Source organism: Dothidotthia symphoricarpi (assembly GCF_010015815.1).
Source record: "Dothidotthia symphoricarpi CBS 119687 unplaced genomic scaffold P153scaffold_6, whole genome shotgun sequence".
NCBI lineage: Eukaryota > Fungi > Ascomycota > Dothideomycetes > Pleosporales > Dothidotthiaceae > Dothidotthia > Dothidotthia symphoricarpi.
The window spans coordinates 181,049-205,275 of record NW_022985013.1 but is presented as its reverse complement, the minus strand read 5'-3'; the positions used below and the strand labels follow the sequence as shown (position 1 = coordinate 205,275).

The 24,227-nt window shown below is 40.0% G+C and overlaps 7 protein-coding genes and 1 non-coding gene across 8 annotated transcripts; 2 read left to right on the top strand and 6 right to left on the bottom strand.

Moving 5' to 3' along the window:
• Nucleotides 1–1,751: 1,751 nt before the first annotated feature.
• On the bottom strand, nt 1,752–3,066 carry P153DRAFT_421402 (aldehyde reductase-like protein). Its single transcript, XM_033672314.1, has 3 exons — nt 2,890–3,066; nt 2,212–2,830; nt 1,752–2,165 (listed from the first exon to the last, which is right to left on the bottom strand). Exons 1-3 carry the CDS (start codon nt 2,934–2,936, stop codon nt 1,827–1,829), a joined length of 1,005 nt encoding a protein of 334 aa, XP_033525660.1. The 5' UTR covers nt 2,937–3,066; the 3' UTR covers nt 1,752–1,826.
• Nucleotides 3,067–4,027: 961 nt separating this feature from the next.
• Nucleotides 4,028–5,598, bottom strand: P153DRAFT_394626 (carbohydrate-binding module family 35 protein; the record flags this gene model as incomplete). The annotated part of the gene is made up of 4 exons (XM_033671326.1): nt 5,447–5,598; nt 5,330–5,397; nt 4,916–5,276; nt 4,028–4,846 (listed from the first exon to the last, which is right to left on the bottom strand). Exons 1-4 carry the CDS (start codon nt 5,534–5,536, stop codon nt 4,028–4,030), a joined length of 1,338 nt encoding a protein of 445 aa, XP_033525659.1. The 5' UTR covers nt 5,537–5,598.
• Nucleotides 5,599–7,164: 1,566 nt separating this feature from the next.
• On the bottom strand, nt 7,165–7,652 carry P153DRAFT_191561 (uncharacterized protein). Its single transcript, XM_033662435.1, has one exon. The coding sequence runs from the start codon at nt 7,535–7,537 to the stop codon at nt 7,265–7,267; it is 273 nt and encodes a 90-aa protein (XP_033525658.1). The 5' UTR covers nt 7,538–7,652; the 3' UTR covers nt 7,165–7,264.
• P153DRAFT_191562 (uncharacterized protein) lies at nt 7,653–8,176 on the top strand. Its single transcript, XM_033662436.1, has one exon. It carries the CDS (start codon nt 7,768–7,770, stop codon nt 8,104–8,106), a length of 339 nt encoding a protein of 112 aa, XP_033525657.1. The 5' UTR covers nt 7,653–7,767; the 3' UTR covers nt 8,107–8,176.
• A 1,347-nt stretch (nt 8,177–9,523) lies between these two features.
• On the bottom strand, nt 9,524–11,058 carry P153DRAFT_311538 (mitochondrial carrier). The gene is made up of 3 exons (XM_033664808.1): nt 10,800–11,058; nt 10,524–10,737; nt 9,524–10,462 (listed from the first exon to the last, which is right to left on the bottom strand). The coding sequence occupies exons 1-3, from the start codon at nt 11,037–11,039 to the stop codon at nt 9,822–9,824; spliced, it is 1,095 nt and encodes a 364-aa protein (XP_033525656.1). The 5' UTR covers nt 11,040–11,058; the 3' UTR covers nt 9,524–9,821.
• Nucleotides 11,059–11,659: 601 nt separating this feature from the next.
• P153DRAFT_364876 (uncharacterized protein) lies at nt 11,660–12,786 on the top strand. The gene is made up of 3 exons (XM_033667696.1): nt 11,660–11,696; nt 11,852–12,184; nt 12,243–12,786. Exons 2-3 carry the CDS (start codon nt 11,876–11,878, stop codon nt 12,504–12,506), a joined length of 573 nt encoding a protein of 190 aa, XP_033525655.1. The 5' UTR covers nt 11,660–11,696; nt 11,852–11,875; the 3' UTR covers nt 12,507–12,786.
• Nucleotides 12,787–13,148: 362 nt separating this feature from the next.
• Nucleotides 13,149–13,221, bottom strand: P153DRAFT_t41. The gene has a single exon. It is a non-coding gene; the product is annotated as a tRNA-Lys (tRNA).
• A 564-nt stretch (nt 13,222–13,785) lies between these two features.
• On the bottom strand, nt 13,786–15,040 carry P153DRAFT_429613 (uncharacterized protein; the record flags this gene model as incomplete). The annotated part of the gene is made up of 1 exon (XM_033672783.1): nt 13,786–15,040. One exon carries the CDS (start codon nt 15,038–15,040, stop codon nt 13,868–13,870), a length of 1,173 nt encoding a protein of 390 aa, XP_033525654.1. The 3' UTR covers nt 13,786–13,867.
• Between the last annotated feature and the right edge of the window lie 9,187 nt (nt 15,041–24,227).

The window sequence follows — 24,227 nt, the reverse complement described above, 5'->3', positions numbered from 1 at the left end:
TTCCTTGGACTAGTCTTGGCAACTGTGGTTGTCCTCGATTCTATTCGTGGGGATGTTCTCTTTACAGTGACGGATGAGTTCCGATAAGGCTTATCAGTGGCTTCTACGTGGCGTACTTGGACAGGAATATGCCCGTCGCTGCAGTAAGTTTCCGTCGCCATCAACGCAATGTTCCGCCGCCAACTTTTAGCCCTGCACTAGCAACTAGTGCCGCTATATTGCCTTTATCCTCATCAATATAACCAAGGTACCTCACGCAACCTCCTTGTGGTCATAGAAACTATCAAAGAATTTGCAGAGAGAACATGGGTATATCAACTGAGCTAGGTGTGCTGTTGTATTAACATGCGGTCTGTGCAAAGCCAATTAATCCTTCATCAAGTCATCCCGGATAAGGACCAGAGTGGGTACTTGGCCGTGCTGTTACACAAGACTTTGAGAGACAAACTGGCAACACAACAATAGTCCTGAATGAGAATCAGAGGAGAGAACACTATCGTTAAGTATGTGTCAAGATACCGTCAGACCTGGTCTTGAAGATGGCAAAGCGCAATGTGTTATTTGGGTTTACTGACTGATGGCTTCGGCAATTTGAAGATGGTCTTTAGGGACAATTTGAAGGAGATGAGTAGACAGGATGCGTTGAATGATAGGACTACGTTAGTGGAGCCTGGGAAGATGGTCAAGGGTACGGCAAGGAATTCATCTAAGCCGCTGCCACACGTTATCATGGCTGTAATACGGCGGTACGTTGTTAATTTATCAGTGGTTGTGTTTGTTCGATCCTACGCTGGGTCATAGATTGAGGGCGATAAATGCATAGCGGTACATCTTGTGATGACTGGCGAGAATCAAGGCTTCTACAAATCAGTGGCAAAGCATGAGACGCGCATTTACACAGTTGTTACGATTACAGAATGATTATCTCGCTCTTTTCCCCATACCAACACTACGCTCGAGCTTCGCCAAGAAGAGCAAATGAATTCTCCGAAACTGCTGGGAAAGTCTTTGATGATACGTTGGACTCAAGTCAAGTGGAACCCCTACATCAGATTCCATCGGGCCCCGCAATCTTGATCGGCAAGGATGTGGGAAGGAGAGTAATGAACCCAAGCAACGCTCTATCTGAGTGGTATGCCACTGTAGATCGTGACTCGTAGTCGATGCCTCACTCTGAATATACCTACTCGACCCACCCCGTTCAACAGCATCGTTGTGTATTACCGACGCCAAATCGCATGTTCCCTTCACAACTCCACCAACCCGTGCTGAACACCAAGAACTCCGCCCCAGGAGGGACTTATCTCGTCTCATTGAGTCTAATCCGACAAAGTTGCAGGTGACTAGGGCAATACTGTATATATCCATAGGTAAGCGGCGCATATTCTGCTTTAGGAAGGCAGCGGTTGCGCAGATGTCCATGACACGCCGATAACTATCGAACTCGCTTTCCGCTACAGTCCTTGTCCAGCCTGTCCAAATTTGCGCAGCGAGGCACGAGCGTATGAAGAGTACTCGTAGGTTCATCAAAGAGAGAAGTATGGAGCCGATCTATTACGAGCTCAAGATCCGAGCTGACGGTTTTAGCTCAAGATTCAAGCTCACAACGGAGGTTACAGTGTCAACTTAGATTGCCAGCTCGGAACAGAGCGTAGAATACCAGCACACAAATCAGCTTTCGACTAAGCTGCTCATTAAGTTCTCAATTAAGCTTTTGATTACACTTTGGTGACCCAGTCTCTTTAGATTGTGCAGGTTATAGATAGAGGCGACTTTTATTGTTTGTGTGATCTACTTATTTGCTTTTATTGGAAGACGAGTAACCCTTAGACAACTACCTTATGGGGAGCATCTTTCTCCTCCGGCTCTCCAAAGATATTGACCGGCCATCGCGGCTTGTTGGCAACGTATGGGATGTTGAATCGGCGTGGCTCTTTCTTGCCAATGCTCTCAATCTTCTCAAAGTCCTCCTTGGATAGCTCAATCTCCTTGAAGTTCTCCTGGATGCGAGATGTGGTAACGGACTTGGGAATCACACTGTGGCCGCCAACCTGGGCCCAGGCGAGGATGACCTGGGCGGGGGTAGCGCCAACACGGCTGGCGACCTCCTTTACGGTGTCGTGCTGAACCAGTAGGGGAACGCCGAACATGTTGTTGCCGAACGCCTGTGAAAGTATTAGCTTGGTTGAGACAGCTAGAGGGACTGCTTACCGAGTATTCAGTGACATGGATGTTCTTCTCCTTGCAGAACTGAATGAGCTCTGGCTGGAGTAGTCGCGGGTGGCGCTCGATCTGGTTGGCAGCTGGGGTGACGCCAGTGCCGTCGATGAGAGCCTGCAGGTGCTCCTTGGTGTGGTTGGAGACGCCGACAGCACGTGCCTTCTCCTTGGGCAGCTGTGTCATGGCTTTCCACGTATCGACAATGGAAACATCGTCGAGAATCTTGACATCACCGTCAGGCTGATCGGACTTGTCCTGCATGGGGAACAGGCTGTTGTTTGGGTCGCTGCGCTCATCAAAGGCGACCGGGAAGTGCACGAGGTACAGATCTAGATAGTCGAGGCCGAGCTCAGCCAAGCAGTCGTCAAGAGCTGCTGGTACATCCTGCGGGCGATGTTGCGAGTTCCAGAGCTTGGATGTAATGAAGACGTCCTCGCGCTTCAGACCAGAAACCTCGCCACCAAAGGCCTTCTTGAAGGCTTTCGCAATCTCCTTCTGGTTGCCATAGACCTTGGCGAGATCGATGTGGCGGTAGCCTGCCTTGAGCGCCTCGAAGACGGCAACCTCAACCTGGCCTGGCTCAGCTTGCCAGGTACCAAACCCTAATTGACTGTACCACTACTGTAAGCATTGATTGCACATTCGTAGGGGCTCTGCTCAGGTACGTACGGGATGGTGTTTCCGGTGTTCAACTTGACTGTTCTTCCAAGAGACATTTTTGGTGTGTGTGAGAGAAATTGTGGTGTGTAAGGAGGGGGACCAAAGAAATCAGCGGGGGAATTGTCTTTGAATGGTGGGGTAGTCAAAGTGCGTGTCGTCACTGATCACATCGGCGTCATCTCCGTTGTGTCTGCGCGTGAACTTGCTCCGAGATGCGCTTCGTCTCCGAGGTCTTGCGTCTTGGATTGGCTCGCTTTGCCCAATCCCTGCTCGACGTTGCCAGACTCTCGGGCTATCTGCATGCAACACGGCACAATACAGCTCTCGAGGCAAAATAACATGTAAAGTATTTCAGAGACATTATCTTGCACTGCAAGAAATGAGCGTTCCATCGCTCTACTCGCATTTCTGACCGAGATTTTCATCGCCACCGTCGCATTTACGACCGCCCGTGGCCCAGCTAGACTGACATAGGTCCACTATGACAGTAATAATGACCGTGTACGTTTCTTCAACGATTACGTTTGTCAAGTCCTCCGGCAGGTGTCGTCCAGCCGTCGAAAGAGGAAGACAACCCCACGGCGAGGTCGAGGTTTATTCGTTAGTATGAATGCTTCCTCTACCCACGTCTGTTTATCGACGTCTAGTCTACAAATTCGCCTAGACCCTGCTGAAGCTGCTCATCACTTCCCTCCGTCTCGGAAGATAAATCGATTGGTCACAACATCAACCCACTTTTCTCTCGATATCACGATAGTAGCTCAACGCCAATTTCCTTTATCCTTACCATCTCAACCTAACAAGTTGTAACTCTCTCTATCTTCATGCATATCTCCCTTATCCTCCAGTGCACAACCAAGATTGATTTTATAATTTAATTGGACGCCAAATACCTGGTCTTATTCTGCGCTCAAGATCCACGGTGCAGTTATGTTTTTGCCTCTCCAATTTCCAGACAAGAAACGAATTGGACAACCTAGACCAATAGAGAAGCTTCAAACTGTACCGCAAGATGTTGGCAGATGAACACAACAGATCCAAGCCTACACAAATTGTTATTGATACTGTTGCCGATCAATGCATACTACATTTAATGTGCTATTCAAGCCATTCCTCGCGTCGACGTCACCACGTGAGTCAATTACTACTACGATTGCGGTACCATCAAACGATCCACATCGGGCCCCCAAGTTCCAGCTATCGCGACTTTGATCTCATTCGCACCCTGCTTCAAGTCTGCATGCAAACTGCTCGACGCAGGATCTCCTCCTCCGTGCGGCAGGAACGCCAGCCTCTGCGTCTTTCCGTTCACGCTGACATCCGCATACCTCTGGGCTGAATCGCCGTTGAGGTGCTTGATACGGATCGTCGTCCTGGTCGTTGCAGCAGAATTTACATTAGAGAACACAACCATACCTTGGCTCGCACCGCCGATGTAGCCCGCAGCGTTCGAATTCGAGCACGTCGAGCAGGAAATGGAGCGGGCGCCGTTGGAGAGCGTAGCAGATTCGCCTTCGTACTGCGTCTCACTTGGACCTCCAGTCATCGATCCTGATGCGGGGTCGACGACCCAATTGACGGCATTTTTCATGGTCGCCGTCGTGCCGGAGATCTGTAGTGGGAGCCAGACGTACGTGCTTCGCATCAGGTTGTCGCTGACCCATCGGTCGCCCATGTACATGAAGTTGTCTCCAATCGGGAGGACAAACGTCGTTTGAGAGGAATATGTGTTCGATCCGGAGTCGGCGAACTTCTTCCAGGCAGACCATGGCCCAGAGAGGGATGTCGCGGTGCTATACATATTGTCATTCGCATTCCATCCTGTGAGCTGCGACGAGAACATGAAGTAGACACCATTCTTCTTGATGAGTGCGGGTGCCTCGTATTTCTCAGCCCAGGTATGGACGTTAGATACGACTTGAGTATAGTCGTTGGAGAGGAGATTGATACGGAGGCCATTCTCACGCTTGAGAGTCATTAGCATGCTTCTATGAATATCCATGTTGGAGGACAGTCGAGGACCACAGGAACTTACATCTTCGGTCAACATATATCCCTTGCCATCGTCATCCACAAACGCGCCCGAATCTCTACTCTGGAAACCCAGTGGCCTTGAACTGCCGAGGTACGTGTACTTGCCACACACGGAGTCTCCTACCGCAACACCGATCTTTGCATCTCCATAGTTCGAGCTTTCAATGTGCATCCACAGCACATACTTGTTCGTGCTCTTATTGTAGATGACCTTGGGTCGCTCGATGACCCGGTCAGGGCCTGTGTCACCAGATGCCGTCCGGGATAACAACGCGCCTTCGTAGTTCCATTCTACCAGGTTGGTCGACGAGTAGCAGTTGATGTTTTGGAATGCGCTGCCGTTTGTCTTGTCTTCACCAACCCTGTTGAATGAATGTCAAAGTCAAGAGATATACGGCGCATGTAGAGAACATACCAGTACCACTTCGAGCCAACTTTGATCATGCCGCCGCCATGAGCCTGGATGTGCTGGCCTGTGTTGGTCTTAAGAAGAGGTCAGGCTGGGTTATAGACACCAGAGTACATGTCTTACTGCTGTCCATGTCGCGCCAGGTACGATCTGAAGCGTTGCACCAACCACTGAGGCGAGTAGACCAACAGTTGCGATATAGAAGGAGCGCATTGTGGAAAGCTACAATGTGTCTTGCAACTCGTCGGATGCAGCACACTTGAGGTAGGCTTTTGAGAGACTTTATAGCATCTTTTCATACAATGGAGTTCGGAATAATACGTCCCGCGTCTGGTGGGTAATGACCAGCTCGGGTCCATGGTCATTGAGAGTGCAAAGAGTGTTTGTTGTCACGAGTGTTACCAGCCCAATAAAAACCAAGGAGGGTATAGTGATTCTTTCGGCCATGTGCAGACGAATTGCGGGGAGCATTAGTGTCCGCCTCGTGTGCTGACGAGTGGGTTTTATTAAAGGTTCATATTGCCATGTTCATACATGTGCCGATGCCCGACGACGATCATGGTCTGTCTGTTTGCAACCTCAGATGTGATTGCGTCCGATGAGTTCCTTTCTAAACTCCGTGGATGAGATAGAGCAAATAGGAATTGGTTCCGATTTTTATGACAGATCATACATGCGGCAAAAACTCCGACCTGTTGGAGAAAGACCGGTGGGGAAGGACGACACGTAGGCGAAATTCCGTGAGATTCATGTAGAGGGGTCTTTGTACTTGGATCTGATGGAAACAGGTCCCATATGGTTGCTGAAGGTGAGGTCTGCCGGTAAAGACATGACGAATTTTCTCCTGACGAATACCCATCTTACTCTATTGTGTCGTCAAAGGTCCCTACTCATAATCTCTACACACAATGACTCTGGTTCATACTCATCTACGCACTTTGACGAAGGTGACGTTTAATATATTCGTAACTTCGCCATGTAGGATGCCGATGTCTCCCGAACTTCTAACAGATGACCCATTAGCAACTGTGATCCACAAGAGTTGGTTGGGTTAGCTCGTGTCTCTCGTTATATTAACAGTGCAGCAGTCTCAGCATATCCACAACATTGCAATGAAGCTTGTTAGCTAGTCCTATACGAATTTGCATGTTGTAAAATTCGCGGTGAGAGATGATGTCTGTTCCATATCACGATTGCTCGTTGTTTTGGCTTGCTCCGTCTTGATGTATGCCTTCTCTCAGTGCATGCTTGTTTTCTACCTTCCCAAGCCTTTGAAGTGATGTCGGGACTCTAGGACGTTATCTGTAGGTCGTCCCGAGCGACGTTAGGATGGCACGTCTCGCACACAGTTTCTTCATGCTGCGAGATACACTTCCTCTCATCTGTCCTCTCGCTCTGAGCTCCGCGCAGACGCAGCTGCACGTTTTGGGCTCATGAGAGCCCGTTCCTGGCATGTGTGGAGCTTGCCAACGATAATCGTGTGATAGTCGTGTCGTTGTCAGGCATCTAGTTGATACAAACGGTGTTCTCTGCATAGTGTTTATTGCTCGTGCCGCTCCTGCATGTGTGTCTTCTTGATGGTGCATGTGGTTTTCTTCTCCATGGCTGAAGAGTCGGTGGGCACTGCGAGACTACGCGCCTAACCGCCATCATATGTGCATACCAAAATACTGGTTATCATTTCGTTGGGCACCTGGTGAGTCGGGTTGTTGTGCAGAGCATGTTCCTGATATCAGGTCGTGGTCGTGCTTGTGCTGGCGTTGCGTCTCGTTCCCAGTCCCTGCCAGGCTTGGCAGCGACAAAGCTTCCGCCACAAGACCCGCCGACAGCCTCGGATCGACGTCCCGACCCCCACGACACGACGCATTACCCCGACAACGTTTTCATCTTATTTGCGGCGTCTTCACCCTCTGCAAGCCTCTATCATCTTCACCGGAACCTTCAGAATGCTGTAGTCAGTTCCAGGTCGTGGAGCCCGGCGTTCCTGTCTCGGCTCAGTCCAAACCTGTTCACGCTCTCAAGCCGACTTAACATGGCCAAAACCCTTTTTAGCAGGCTGTAGTATCTTGCGGGTCCCCTCTTGCAGGTCTCGTCGATTTTGATATTCCAGTGGCCCTGTTGAAAGGGCTGGAGTTTGGTGACGCCCCGTCCGCCGCCACGTTCATGCCCGTGAGACGAGCTCGACAAGGGGTTGAGAGCTATTAGAAGACTCATGGGAAGGGTGTCTGGGCAACAGAACGTCGGTTCCTGCCGGGGCGAGATCCAATTGCGGCATCTCTACAATCTTGCACGCGAATCCGACTTTGCAACCGATACATCGAGTATGAAATGTTGCCTAAAGTGCTGTCAAAGCTGACGACGGTTATGGTGGCATCGACCGCTCTTTGAACCATTGCGTGTGGCACACCGAAATTGGACACGCTCCTCGACAACTCTAGAATGAAATGAGCACAGAACCTCTTTTGAGTTTCATTTCTCTACACGCACAGTTTGTCTTTTCCCTTCTATCGCCTACATTAGGCTACATATTCTATCCCTTTGCTCTGTGTGTCCAATTATCTATCTATATCTTGCGGTCTTCCTTTCTGGTCCATGCCAATAGCAGCTTAAGTAATACCTTGTCTTGTTTGTGGGTTCCCATGTACTGTTCTATCTTTGGTTGTGCCTGCTGTCCTTCTGTTGACAAAAGTTCATTCATTGTGAATTGTGCTCCACCTCCTTGTCAGTCTTGCCTCGGTTTCCCTCCCTGTGTTCCTATACTACTTCACTCAAGTCCAATATGACATCACTACTCTGTTTGGAGGGTCTCCACTCTATGCCGTTGTTTCTCACAACCGTCTTTCAGCTGTCATTGGACCTCGAAACTACATAATTATTCAGAGTCGCGTCAGTCATCTTCTACATCAGACCTATAATCGGGAGCTAATCAGCAACCTTTCTGGCCCACTTGTAGCTTACTATGCATGTCGCGTCATAAACTTCTACAATACAAGGAGTCTGCTTAACGTTTTCAGCATCCTGCATGTGCAAGTGGAGATTTGAGCATAGACTTTTTCTGGCTTCCTTGAGCCTATTGCATCACTTGTGTTCATGTTCATTGCCTACAAAGAGGCAGAGACATACGTAGCAATACAGTATGTTTTCATACTCCAAAACCAAATACTCTCCTAATCTGCCAGAAATTTCGAACCTCCCTATGCCCCATTGTGACAAACAGTTGCTGTTGCGAGTTCTGATCCGGACTGCGCTCTGAGCTTTTCTAACATCGCATATTGAGCTTTCATGTAACCAGCCGACACATAAGTATGATCTGGATAATGGGTTTGTCGACACCGACAACCCTAAAGCTTAGGCTGCAAACCGTGTCAGCAACAAATCATTATTTAATGATGATGCAAAGAACTCACCTTCTTGCAGAACGCGTTCCGCGAAAAGATGGGCTCATCATCCTTCTGAGCCCTACACGCCTCTTCGATGCAAAGAAGCCCTTTCTGGCAAACAAGTTCGCTCTCCTTGAGATCAATCACGGCAGCATTATGCTAGTCGTGCGTGTCCCAGACGTTAATTTGCAGGTATAACAAACAAAGGCCTTGCAGGTCTTCTAGAATCTGACAGGTTTCAGACCATATCTTGTAGTTGTCTGGAGGAAATATCTTGTGCTCTAGCTAGTATTGTTTGGCGGTGAAGGGAACACATCAAGTCTGCTAAGTTCTTAAAGGAACACGAATAGCCAAAGAGATTACATTCGATGGCAAGACACAAGTATTGCCAGCAGCTTGTCATTCGAACGAAAGGTAAACCGGCGTTTCCGCGAAGAGCCATCCCTCTCCTACCAGGTCCCAAAGCATCTATGTTGCCATGTCGGGCCTAGACAATCTTCATCCTCACGGCGCCGACGTCCCACACGTTGCGACTCATCGTCCAAGAAAATGATATGCATCAGACGATTCGAATCGCCTAGAACGGCTTCAAAAATGATGAGACGCAGTTCTACAAGAAAGCGTGAGCTGAAGAACGGTGATTCGGCTTGTTCATTGCGCGGTTGCAATGGGATTGGTGGTCTTGAATTGATTTGGGGGTTTGTTGGGTTCATTATCCCGGGACGTGGCCTTCGGCGCGTATTGAACAGTCCGTTGTAGAGCCGAGTATCCATCATAACGGAGCGATGACTGGGGACGAAAAGAAGATGGGGATAAGGATGTCGAGGGAGGTGCAGTAGTCCGTCACACCTAAGCAATCGCTCAACTGTGCCATACAATGTGTTGCGACAAGTCTTATCATGCTTGATCTGAGGGCCGTTGACCACCACTTTTCAATATTGACGAAGTGATCGAACGATCGATTCTATGAAACTTTTCAACCGTCTATGCAAGATCATAGTCTCACTACTTTACTCGCACGCTTTCGCGACGCGTCTGTTAACATCAGAACAGAACTGACGAAATCGAACCCTACAGCTTAGTCGAAACTGGTTAAGTCCTCATGAAGCTCAGCGGGCCTATCCGCCTCCACCCGTCTTGTTCTCCCAGATCTTCAGAAACAGCTTCCATAAGATGGAGAAGAGTATCCCCTGCAATCCATTCGCAAGAATCCTCGTCCTCAAGCCCCGTCCAAACAGTCCCAACCTTCCATCTTGACGAATAACCCGTCTTGCAGCTTCAGCATACGATATCCTCGTATCATTGACCTGTCTATACGTTTTCACAACCCTCAGCGAATTCGAAATCGTGTCTGACACAACGGACGCACAGAACCCGATAAATGCCGCTCGAAGCAACCACCATCCGATTTGTTCCTTGGATGGCTCGGTAAGAGTGTCGGAGAGGAAATTGTATACCGCAAACCAAGGATAATGTCCGACAAACGTCGCAGCAGCAGTCGCGAAAGCACCCCACCAAAGACTCCCAACCCCATCGGTTCGGATGCGCTGCCGGAGTAGAGCGGTACCGCGGGGACCCTGAGCTTGGAGCGTGGTTTTCAGCGTGTCAATGGGCATGAGCAGCATTCTGAACGCCGCAGCGCAGCAGGAAGCAAAAACCGTCTGGATCGGTGAGGGAAGTTGTTTTAGATATCCGTTAGATTGAAGTAAGGCCAGGATACCAGCATTGGCGGCCGTGTCCCCGAAGCGAGCAACAGGACCTTTCGCGTTACGGTCAGCTCATCTGACGCGAAGAAATCAAGGTGTGGAGGCAGAGCTTACCTTGAACGAGAGCAGCTCCCATGCCCTGATAGTATCGTCCTAACCCCCCATCTTGATGCAGTGTTTTCGTCGCGACGGATAATGATGTTCCATGACGGTATTGGTAATTCATGATGGTTCGAATGGGCATCAACAGTAAAACCTGAAGGACCATCGCGGCTGCGCCGCTAAGGCCACCACCCAACGCTCGTTTCAGGGCGCCTTTTAAGTCAAACTGTATAATGCATTGTCTGGTCAGCTTCTGGATAGCTTACTCTGAGGCCTAGGGGTACTCACATCGAGGTCATCCGCGCTTGTCCATCCCTTCACAAACACCGCGATGGCAAGTAAAGCGATTACTACTCCAGCTCCTTTCCACACGTACTGCAACCTCCCCGAGATAGGTTTAGGTGGCTCAGAGAGTGGATCTCCGCCATCTGGAGATGCGCTTGTGTCGTGATGCAAGGCATCGTGCGTGAGCAAGGCGGTACGCTCATCTACCACTAAACCGCCTTCAACATCGCGATGTGAACTCATCGCGTTTATGGAACTGTCGTTGGAGTCCGACATGATTCAACTAATGTAATGATGATGCGGGCTGAGATTGTGACTAATCGAATCAGCCAATCACGTACTCTCGGGGGTTATTGTGAGCCGAAGACCAAAGTCTACTCCGCAACAACTGTGTGAATTGAAGACTTCAAAAATGAGAATGGGAACCTCTTCCGATTCTTACCTTACAACTAGTCTTGTTTTCAGGTAGCAAGGTGGTGTATATAACGCCGGTTCTCCGCATTGCATCCATCGCGCTTGTTCACTTCCCGTAATCATTCGCACAGTCTCAGCCACTCAAGCTGTTAGATGATAAGGCTGATCAAGCAAAGGTGGAAGCTCGTGCCTTATTTAATCTCGCAGCAGATGGTAAAAGGACAAAAGACGACCTTTGGGTTCAGCGAGAGACGACATGAGACTAGCACGCAACGCACTCATCTCAACTTTGACTTATCTAACCTAAGATTTCCTAGAAATAATAGCTCTCATAAAACGATGGGAGCGTCCAATAGAATTATCTGTGACTCGTGCAAATGCATGTGCGCGACAGACGGTTACCTCTGATTCCAGAACCAAAACGCACCAACAGATTTCGCCAACTTCGTACCCTCCTGGCAAACTAACATGACAACCTCAAGATCTGTAGGTAAACAGATTCCAAATTCTAATCATGCGTTCGATTGTACAGCAGGTTCGCAAGCATCTCATGCAACCTAGTGACGTAATGTGGTGTTACACAGAGAGGGGCTATCATGCAATTTATAACGTCGCGGTTATATATTCACTAATACGAGTAGAACTAGAGAGACCGACTCATCAACATGGAGCACCAATGTCTCGTCTGCAAAAAGCAATTTAGCAAGCTAGCTGGCCTCCAAAGTCATACTGGTACCCACGATGTCTCCTCCTGTCAACCGCACAAGTGCAATGACTGCGAATTGATATTCTGTAGTGAGCGTGCCCTCCAACAACACCAGACGTCGCCTGCCCACGACATTATGTTCAAATGCAACGTGTGTAGCGGTGGCTCCAGGCGAAAAGGCGGTCTGGAACAGCACGCAAGTTCCGCTGCGCATAGATCACGTAAACCCGTAGGACATAGGCTAGCGACTAAAAATGATCACAAAAACGTAGGTTCTACTGAGGGAGCTCTCATGACTTCGTCTTCGATGCTAATACTCGTCGTAGCCTTCGCCCCAGGATCATGTCGAGGACGAAAAGTCTATTCCGCCTCGTGACTCAGTCCCGGAAAGATACAATCCAGTACCGTCCGTGAAAGCTAGAGAGAAACCCAAACACTCGAAGAAAACAAAAACGCCGATGGTGCGAACTGGGTGGACGGCGAATGCTGTATGTAGTTCGGTTATGAACATGGACCAGGACCAGGATTGGATCTTGTGTGACGGGGACTGTGGTTGGTGCGGACACTGTGGGGACAATGTGAATTATTGATTGTCTCTCTAGTAGATGAGCACGACGACAAGAGATATGGTGTAACGACAAACACAACAACTTGCTAGACGTACTAGACTTTGGCTGTAAGTTGTTTCTCCTGATCAGCAAGCTGGTACCCGGCTGCCTTTGATCACTGTTGTCATTTCTGTTGCTACTGCCCCGCAAGGGGCGTATACTTTTCTTCCAATCATGCGGATTGGATCACATTTACACGAAGTTGTATTTCAAGATGTTCCCGAACCCATCTTCTACCGCAATGGCTAACTCGGAGATTCGCGATAGGAATGAGTGGCTGGCTCAAGATTGGGCGGTGATGGTGAAAACATGGGCCTGGGAGAATGGTGTAAATGCTGTAATTAGCCCCGACAGCGACGTTACTGGATATAGGTCGAACAAGAAAGATACCGCTGAGGTTCAGATACGTCAAACGAATGGGAGCGAACCTTCTCCATGCGACTAACGTTCGCCTGATAGAGGAGATGCTCGAATGTCCTGAGGTTGAATGGAGCGTAGGGATATATGCGGGACGCACGTGACATGGCTTCCACGCTAGCAAAATATCTCATCTCGACGCTCCGGGACCACAACAGCACAACGCAAGGCACAAAAACGATGAGCCCAAAGATGGCAGAAAGAAGAAGCCTGACGTGGGGCTCAAACCCACAACCTTGAGATTAAGAGTCTCACGCGCTACCGATTGTGCCAGCCGGGCTTGTTGATGTTCGATGGACGGGAGAGGAATTTGAGATACTATATCCCACGCATGCCGTCTAAGCCCACCTTCCTGGAATTCCACATGCGACCCTTCATCTTCTTGAATAGAGCCTGAGACTTAGGCGGTAGTGGACGACATTACAAGACTTTTAGGTTGGCGACAGGGATGATCTACGCCGTCAGCTCCTCAAATTAGCGTCTCATTGTGGACTCTCGGGACGCGCGGGATACATGGAACGAGATTGTTCTCCACGTTCATATATGACAACCGTCCAGAAATGAGGACAAGAAAACAACACAATCCAAATGATGCACTCCTGAGCAAGAGAGCAGCCTAAGGACCGAGGGATGAGTTCAATTATATCTGACGTCGAGACAAGACTAACGGTGAATAGTACGTGAAAAGCTCATTGGCAAAAATGACCGAGCAAGGGCCAACTCAGGCTTCAGTGAAACGTTGATCGTTGAACAATAAAAAAGTTATATTCTCAAAGGAAGATACAGGTGATGAAAAATTATGATCTAAACACGTATGTGCGTAGACGATACATTATGTGGTAATAGAATAATCAACAAACCGAAGATTCTTCAAAAAGTAACAAGACGCCAGCGCCAACATGTGTTTGTGTTGTACTTTACAGAGTTTAAGCACCTACCCTCGTTAACGAAAATGCAGTTGCGATTGCTTCTTGTGCCTCGCCTCCACCGTTTGAAAATACAAACTCTACTATGACTGTTGTCGTTGAATTTCCAGGAACAAAAGTTCCAACAAACTCGGCAGGCGTACTAGATAATGGGCCTTCTTGGATCTTAGCACCCTCGGCAATCAACCTTATGCTAGCATCGCCTGCCAGAGCATACGCTCGCCGTGCGGTAACCTGTAGACTATACTTGGCACCTGGGCAGACTGCTATGGCGTGCACAAAGCGTTGAGGTTCGTTGGGCGAAACATTGATGGCCAGCACATCAAGTATGTCGGGATCGGCATAAACATCTGCCCCACCAGAACCAAGGGCTAGCCATGTTTTGAGAGGCACTGTAGTGGCTGATGCACACGCCGGAATTACGGTAGTTGTTGAAGTCAAAGTCTGTGTCGTGACAGCAGTTATTGTAACGTTCTGAGTCACAGCAGGAATAGTAGTCGTAAGGCTTTGAGTGAGAGTTTGCACAGGCAGGGTTGCCGTAGCGGTGAAGTTTTGAGTGACGGCTGGGGCGGTGATCGTGAAGTTTTGAGTCAAAGTTTCTGCAGGCAGGGTGGCTGTCGTGGTGAAATTCTGAGTGACGGCTGGGGCGGTGGTTGTGAAGTTTTGAGTCAAAGTTTGTACTGGCAGGATAGATGTAGAGATCTGGGTAGTTGTTATTGTTGAGTTGACTCCTTGGGTTGTTTGAGTCATTGTGACTGTTGCATTTGCACCCAGGACGGTGGAAGTAATGGTTGAGGTGGCGCCACGAATGGTAGAAGTAATGGTGGAGATGGCGCCAATCAAGGTGGACGTTTTTGTCAACGTCAACACAGTTCCAGTAATAGTCTTCGTCGTAGGCTGACACATGGCTGAAGTCGTAACTGTCTTGGTACCGAGAATTGACACGGTTTTGGCAGGCGCTGAGCAATAGGCTTGGCTTGTCACAGTCTTGCCGGGAAGCGTTACTGTAGTGGTGGAAGTCGTCATAATAGTCTTCGGGGCCGCAGAACTCAACATGGAAGAAGAGCGTGAGGTGGAAGGCGAGTGAGCAGGCGAGCCGTACCCATCACCATATGGTACGGCATGAGCAATGCCCAGAAATGTTGTTAACGTAACGAGTGGAGTAAACAGCATTGTGATGTCTCGGAAGATGTAAAGACAAAAGGATTATGAGTGAGACAAAAAGAGTGTGCAGTTTAGAGAAAAGGTATACTGTCTTTGTATTTATTTGTGCGATCTTCACATAAAGGCTGGAACATCTGATAGGGGAATTGAGGCTGGCTGAGACTAGATTTGTTGCCATGAGACGAGTCCACAAGAAGTGGTAGCGCGTGAAGTTGCCAAGCATACATCGCGTGCACGGCTGACGAAGTCGAAATTGCGCGCAAGCCACACCTTATCAATATTACTGGCTGTTTTCTGCACAACTGGAAACAGTCAGTATAGTATTATATGTCCTCACTCTGTACGGCACTACGTATGCTGTGAGTGGAGGATTATCTGCTTCTAGCAGCTTCGACCTGATGTTTTTGCTGCACATTAAAGCGCCCAGCTCAATTGTAAGTTCCTACGACGCAAAGACAGTAAATTGCACTGAGTCTTAGTTCGAGTGCAAGGCCCTCTTCCTGAATCGGCTTCGGTTTTGACGTGCAAGGCTAATCGATAGTTCTACAGTGTGGCTGCGAGCTTAAACCAAAAAAAGCTAAGTCAGGGTCCAGCTGCAACGCACCCAAGTGTGTGCCAGATGATCGATCACATCGCGAAGCTGATGCAGTGTGAGGTTCGATATGTCGTGTTCTAGTTAGTGAAGGTAGATTCCAAAGACGCGTATTAACAGTCTGGACAACGCAAACGGATGTTATTTTACATTGTACTCGGGATTAACTTGACCGCGATGTACCCACCGGCGACGACGCCGGCGATGCCAAAGTAGCTATTGAAAGCGAGAATACTCAATACAAAGCAGCCCTTAGACGCAGCTAGATGTGGGAGGAGAATGTAGCCAGGCTGAAAGCGGCGCGCATTATCGAATGAAACCGAGGCGGGGTATAATCTCAGGTAACTCGGAGGCAAAACAGGATATCCTAGGAACTTCTAGAATGTAGTAATGTTATTAGAGTAGAAGTTTAAGAAGTTAACTATAGTTATTTGTAATTCTTAGTAGACTTTAAAGTATTTTTAATAGTTTAAGTAACTATATAAGTACTTAGATAGTTTATATACTCTTACTAAGACTATAAGTAAAGTAGACTTATCTAAAATATTTTACTTTCTTGTTTTTTTACAATATAGACCTATAAATATTTACGCTAAATAAAGTAAGCCTTAGTTATAGTAAGATAATTTTTCTTTCTACTATATATACGTTAAGCTTTTTATTATTAGAGCTACTTTTTATCTATAGTACTAACTACTTACTTATAGCTTATTTTATTCTACTAACTTCTCTTATATTAGCTCTATAAAGGTATAGTAATAATAATTATTTACTTTATAAATACTTTACTAGATTAGAATTATATTAAAAGCCTTTACCTATATATATTAAAAGCTAAAGCAAAGTTAATTTACTAATATAAGAATTAGTTCTTCTTAATAATATCTACTATATATATACTCTATATTTACTTTACTATATTAGTAACCTTCTATATAGGCCTCTATAAAGCACTTTAAGTAATACTTTACTAATATTAGGATTTTAAAACTTACTTTATAAGTTTCTATTTTACTAGAAAAGTAGAATAGAAATAATATATCTTTACTTTTTCTTCTAGTTCTTTTCGCGTTGCGTTTTAAATTAGTTTTTAATTTACTTAACCTTTTATTAATTAATAGTTATTTGTTTTTTTTCTTCTTTTACTTTAACTATTACTATTACTAGTACTCTAATACTTCTTTTATTACTACTAATAGTATATATAGGTTTTATACTTACTAAATAACTTCTTTTAACTTTATTCTTTAATATTAAAACTTAAAACCTTAATACGTTTTCTAAGTTAAGGTTTAGTTTATAAATAAAGTAGTATTAGTATACTACTAAGTAACTAGCTAGTAAAGTTAAAAATACTAGCTCTTAAAAAAAGCCCTATTAGCTCTATTAACTTATATAAGAAAAATACTTATAATTAGCCTCTAATTAACGTTTAAGTACTACTAAGAAATTAGATTATTTATATAAAATATATTACTACTATACTTACTAATACTCCTAATCTATAATTACTTTCTAGTTAGTTTTTTATACTTCTTATTTGTATTTCTTAAAGAATTATAATAGAATAGAAACTTATTAATAGTTATTTATAGCTTAGTTTAGTACTATTAAATAAATAGCTAAAACTACTTAGCAATAAAATAGTCTAAACCTATAGGTAACGAATTTTTATATATAGTATAATAAGATTTAAGATTAAATTTAAGATATTATAGAATACTTTTATATATTTAAGATTCTTGTATTTTAGATTAACTATATTATTAAACTTACTTAGCCTTTTTTAAAGCCTATCTTTACTATATCTAAAATTACGTATAAAATAAAGACTTTAATATTTTACCTATAGTTTTAAGTTAAAACTATACTTTAAAACTAAACTAAAATCATAATAATAGCTATTATTTTTTTTTTAACTTTAAGGTATTTATAGTTAAGGTATAAGTAGATAAATATAATATAGTAAAAATTTTATATAGAAATATAGTATATAAGCTTATACCTAGCCTCTGTTTAGATAGTAAAAATTAGTAAGAGTATATAAAAATAGAAATAGAAAGCAAGTTAATAAGATATATCTTTTAAACTAGGTACTACTCTAAAGAAAAGAAATTAATATATAATCTTATTATTAGATTTTTACGTACGAGGTTTAATTATTTATTAGTTTTTATTTACAAGATTAACTTAGTTATAAGTAGCTTTCTACTTTCTATTACTATTACTATTACTATTACTATTACTATTACTATTACTATTATTTTAATAGTTACTCCTTATACTACTAAGAGTATATATACGTACTATACCTACCTAATTACCTTTACTAATCTTATCTTCTAATTATAATACTAAAACTTTATAAAAGCTTACTTAAAGTAGCTCTTATCTAGAGTAAGAATAGTATTATTATACTACTTAGTAGTAAGCTAGTTAAGTTAGAAAAGCTAGGTATTAAAAAAAGCTCTATTAGCCTTATAAACTTATATAAAAAAGAGCTAAACTTTAACTTTATAAAGCTTTACTTAAAGCTTCTTATTAACCTTAAGGTACTACTAGATTTCTAGATCTTTTATATAAAATATATTACTATTATACTAAGTAATACTCTTTTTTTTCTTTTACTATCTAGTTAGGTTCTTAGAAATCTTACTATAGATATCTAAAGTACTATAGTAGTATTAGGGATTATATATAGTAATTTATACTTTACTAGAGTACTATAGAATATAGTCCTTAAATATCTAGGCTTTAGTAATATTATTATATTATTAGTATAAAATCTTAGTTATAGAAGAAAAAAATAAAAGAAAAATAGAAAATAAGTTAAAAGGCTAAAAAGTTTAAAAAATCTTTATATACTAGCTTACCTATATAAATTATTATTACTTAGACTTTCTTTAAAGCTACTTAGTATATCTTTAAAATTACTAATTAATTAAAGAGTTTTTATAACTTAGCTACAGTTTATAATATAAACTAAGGTTTATAACTAAACTAAACTTTACCTAACAGCTGCCTAGGCTTCTAAATACGTATCTATATTAGTATATTAAGTAGCTAGTTATTAAGAAATAGCTAATTAGCTCTTTATTACCTTTACTATATACTTCTACTAATATTTACTATATAAAAAGGGGCTAGGTATTAGCTTCTAAACTAAGTTACTATATTAAATTCTTACTATATTACGTCTATCTACCTGTACTATAAGCATAAATACGCTATTAACCTAAAATAATATCTACTTTATTTCTTATAGTAAATAATATAGCTATAGAATTTTAACCTCTCTTTAATTAGAAAACTAGTATTTAAAAAAAGTAAAGAAAATAAGTACTAAACTAAAAGCTTTAGAAAAAAGAAAAACTCTAGATTAATAAAAATAAAAGTAAAGATCTAGTATAAAAAGAAAGTATAAAGTACTAAAACTACTCTTTATACCTAATATAGTATTAGTAGTATTAATAAGTATTTATATCTAGAAGAAAATAACAGAATAAGTAAAGAATAGAAACTATAAGTATAAAAAAATATAATAATAGGCTGATAGAATTAGACTTAAGTAATAAGCCTACTAGAGTATACTCTTTATAGGCAGCTATAGAAAAGAAATTAAAGAAGATTAGTACCTAATACTTATATACCTAAATTTTATCTATATTAAAAACTAAAAAGTTATTAGGTAGTTTACTAGTAGAGAAATTATAAACTATAATAATAAAAAGCTAATAGAACTTAAGGTAGAAAATAGGCTTAATACTAATATAAAGTATATAGTTAATAACCTTATCTATATATATTAAATAAATAGGCTAACTATATAGTATTATAAGAAACTATAAAGGTTAGTTAAAAAGTAAATAACTGTAAATAGGCTAAACTTTTAAGTTAATACTATAAAAAAAGTATAGAATAAAAAGATTTAACTAGTTAATAACTTAACTATTAAACTAAATAGTATAAAAGAAAGAAGTAACTAGAAAGAGTAAGCCTAAAAGTAATAACTACTTAACTTAAACAAGTTATAAAAAATGTTTTAAAGATATATTATAAATTATACTGCTCTTTAGGTAATAAGTTATTAAGTTACTCTAAAGTACCTAGTAAAGATAAAAGTACTAAAGAAACTATTTCTATAAGAAGTTTTAAATACTTTATAAAGTTTTTCTATATTAGGAATTAGCCTTAAGCTTTAACTTTAGTAAAAGTAGATAGATTTATATAAATATCTACTCTTTAGTATAAACTAATACAGTGCCCGTTTAAGTATAAAAGAAAAAGATTTTCTAGTCCTATAATAGCTCTTTAATAAGGTATAGTAGATAATTAAAGAATATATAAACTAATAGCTACTTAAGTATAGTAAAAGCCTTAATAGTTATCTATAGTTTCTAGTAAAGAAAAGAAAACAAGTACTATTAGCTTATTAATAATATATAAAAGATTTATAGTATAATTATCTATAATACTAACCTTTTACTAAACTTAGATAAGTTTATAAAGAAATTTGTAAACTACTTTATTCTCTTGTTAGTTAATTTCTTTTTTAGATATAACTAAGTTAAACTTTATACTAGCTTTTATCTACTAATAGTATTTTATACCCCTAAATATAGCCTTATTTAATAATATACCTTACTTAAAGAAACTATAAACTTAGTAGCTAAAGTTATTTAAGTCGTAATAAAGAATCTCTTAAACTAAATACCTTATTAATATTTACTATATATAGATAATATAGCTATTAAAGAACTAAAGATAAACTATAATTTTAAACTAATAAAGCTAGAGGTTAAATATTTTATTAAAAGTATATTATTAATATTAATAAGGTTCTCTACTAGCTTTAGTTAGTTAAAGTAATAGCTTTAAGATTTAAACCTAATTAGTACTATAGCTTTATAAAGATTATTATTAATATAGTAAATTAGTATAGTTAGTATTTAGTAGAAAAGAAAGTATTAAAATTACTAGGTAGCTATTATATATAATCTTAAAAAATATATATATATTTCTAAGGTTATATATATACTATTATATATAGATTATTAACTTTACTTAAAAAGTAGTAGCCCTTTTTATAATACTATTTTAAAATATAGCCTATAAATAAACTAAAGCCAAAGTATAGTCTTTAATAATACGTAAGAAGGTATTAATATTAGCTTTAGTACTAAATATAATTAACTATAGTAAGCTATAACTTTTTACTATTTTGCCTATTAATAGTAGTAAGAAAGAATAGAGAGTATAGCTATAGTAGCTTAATATATAGAGTAGGTAGTACCTAGTTAAATTTAAATTAAAAGTATAGTTAGTTACTAAGTATAACTAGGATTTAAAAGAATATAAGTATAAAGCTATATTACTAGCCTTAACAAAGTTAAGGCTATAAGTATAAAGTATATATATTCTAGTTAGAACTAATACTTATATACTTATTAATTAACTAAATAATAGTACTACTAACCTCCTAAGCGTTCTAGTAATAAGGTAGTTAGTACTTCTTAATATAGAAAAGTTTAAAGTATACTATATTAGTAGTAAAAAGAATATAGTAGTTAATATACAATTATAATAACTAGAACTTAAGAAATAGAAGCTATAACTTAAATTTAAGAGAAGTTTAAAAGAGTTTATTAAATAATTAGCTTTGTAGTATAATACTTTTACTTAGTAACTTACTAGTATATCTTAATAATATAGTATATTTAAGCTAATTAAACTTTCTAGACCTTAGTATCCTAGATACTTTAATAATAGTAGAATTTAAATATATTACTATATAGCTAGTAGTACTAAAAAATCCTAAATAGTTAACTTACTAAAAGCTATAGTACTTTTATATTAATACCTTCTAATATATAATTTAAAATAGCCTCTTATAGGTAAGAGTAGAAAAAGGTAAGCTACTTTATTAAGTGCTTAATGTTTTATTTAACTAAGTATAAGCTATTTTAGCTATCTATAAAAACTTAAGTTACTAAGAGCAGTAAGGTATTAAAAGAAAGATCTAGAACTACTACTTTTAGCCTAGTATATTTAAAAATATTAATTAATATATATATACTTAGAAGATTTATTAGTTTTATATAGCTAAATAGTTTAAAGAAAGGCTATACTCTATATAAGGCCTATAAATCCTATAGAAATAGATTACTATAGATATAGTATATATAATAGATAAAGAGTAGGGTAGGAAATTCTAAGTAGTTACTTAAAACTACCTTTTATTATATATAAATACAAAAGCCTTAGTATAAAATAACTTATTAAGTTTTTTAAAATATTTCTAAAAGTATATTTTTTCTTAATAAAGGATTTGTAAGGGCACTGTAAACAGGTAATTAAGATATAGGACAAATAGGTGTTTATTAAGAGATTAGACAAATTCTTAGAGTATAAGCCCTAGAGATTTGTAAGTACTATATACTAGAGCTCTAAGGGCCTTACGCCCTTAGCCTAGAGGTTTACTAAAGGTAGGCTAATAGGAGCTTAGATAGAAATACCTGTAATAGAGCTTCTTTTCTTTTTATAGTTTATCCTAAACTGCTAGAATTTTTAGAGTAGATAAATAGGTATTTAATTTACGTAGTTACCTTAATTAAACTCTATAAAAACCTTCTATAAAGAGAAAATAGTTTAGGAGAAATTTAGTACTAAATTATTTAAGTTTTTTCTAGGCTAGTTCTTAGATCTAGCCTAGAGGCCTACTGCGCTAGGCCTGCGTCCTTATTACTAAGTCTTTATAACTTTAGTAAGCGTAGCCTAGTTTATTATAGGTAACTGCTAGGCCTCTATAGAGAGTCCTATTTACTGTTATTTCTAGATTATAATTCTTAGGAGTATAGTTATACTTGTATATAGATAGTTTATTAGGCTCTATTACTTCTCTAGCTCTGTTCTAGGGGCTTTATAATACGTAATTGTATAAAGTAAGAGCTTAATATAAAGTTTACTTATAATAATTTGTTATTTACTTACTCTATTACTGTAGTTAGCGTTTATACTAACTTATGTAATTGTTTATAGGCTAGCGTTATTCTTATAAGGTATATTACTAGTAGCCTTCTTAGAGGTTTATCCTGTGCAGGCAGTACTTACTTTAATATTAGTGCCTATTACACTCTCTATAGAGTTTATAACTGTAGTTCTCTTATAGAGGTCTATTAGCTTTCTATAAGTAGTTTACTAGGTATAATTCTAGTATCTTAGGCAGCGTTTATTATTTATTTATATTATAATAACTTTTTATAGTTATTAGTGTACGTAAAGTAAGGTAAAGTAGTGTAGTGTTATAGTAGTCCTAGAGGGCCTACGTATATATACTAAATAGGCATAAAATACCTACGTATTACCTTATAACTCTAATATTACTATAATAACCTTCTTCTTATTAACTTACTATGCTTCTGCCTTTCTATATTAGTAATACGCCTCTGCCTAAGCAGATCTACTAGCTTCCTACTAGTATAGCTTCTTAGCCTACTCTTACTTACTTTTAGTATATAGGCTGTATTAACTTCTTTACTACTACCTCCTAAAAGCGCCTTTCTAATAGTACTGTTATGTTATTTTTTAAGCTATAGTAGAGTAATAAGCTATACTGTAAATATAAGACTAGTTAGAGTATTTATAGCAGTTATTCTAATACTAAGACTAGAGGTTATACTAAGGTAAGTTTCCTATTCTATTCTATCTATACCTTGTCTATTACTAACCTTAATAGATTCTGCCTAAGTTCTATTACGCTGTTAATATTCTTAACTACTACCTTAAGTATACCTTATATAAGACTTAGAAGTTTACTAGCTTTATATCTACTACTAACTCTAATATACTCTTTGCAGATAACTAGGTATAGGCTAACTAGGTAAATACTTATACCTATATTAAGGCTTATTATAAGAGTTTCCTTAAGTATAATTATACTAAGTGCTGTACTATTACTAATAGTAGTTTCTCTACTATAGCTTTTAGTTAGGCTTATTAAGTTTCTACTTAGTATAACTTAGAGTAATATAAGGTTAGTCTACTATTATTCTAGTATCTTTCTATTACTAATCTATTCTAGTTAGGTCTTAGTACTACTAGCCTATATTATTCTAATAATATTATTGTTTACGCTCCTATAGAGGCTTACTTCCTATATAATAGCGCTTCTAAGAATATTAACTAGTACTTCTACTACTACAGTACTAATATTCCTAACACTAAGAAAGAGAAGATTCTATTCTTATTATTACTCTAGAAGCGTCTTTATTTAGTAGCTCTCTATACTTTTAGTTAGAAGGTAGCTAGTAGTACTTCTAAAAAGGCTTCTACTACTAGCTTTTCTAGTTTTCTAACAGCTAAGCGTAACCTTAGTAGTGTTAGTTCTAACCTTATAGTATTCTAATAGGTAACTATAAAGGTTCCTTTAGTAGATATATATTTTACTTCTTTTAGATAGTATAAGAAATAATAATTGTAATTTTCTATCTTTACTAAGGCCTATATTATTCTATACTAGTTTATAATTTTAGTTTTAGAGGTAATTACTATGCTATAGCTCTAGCTTTCTTCTTCTTCTTTCTTTTAGACATTCTTTTTAGAACG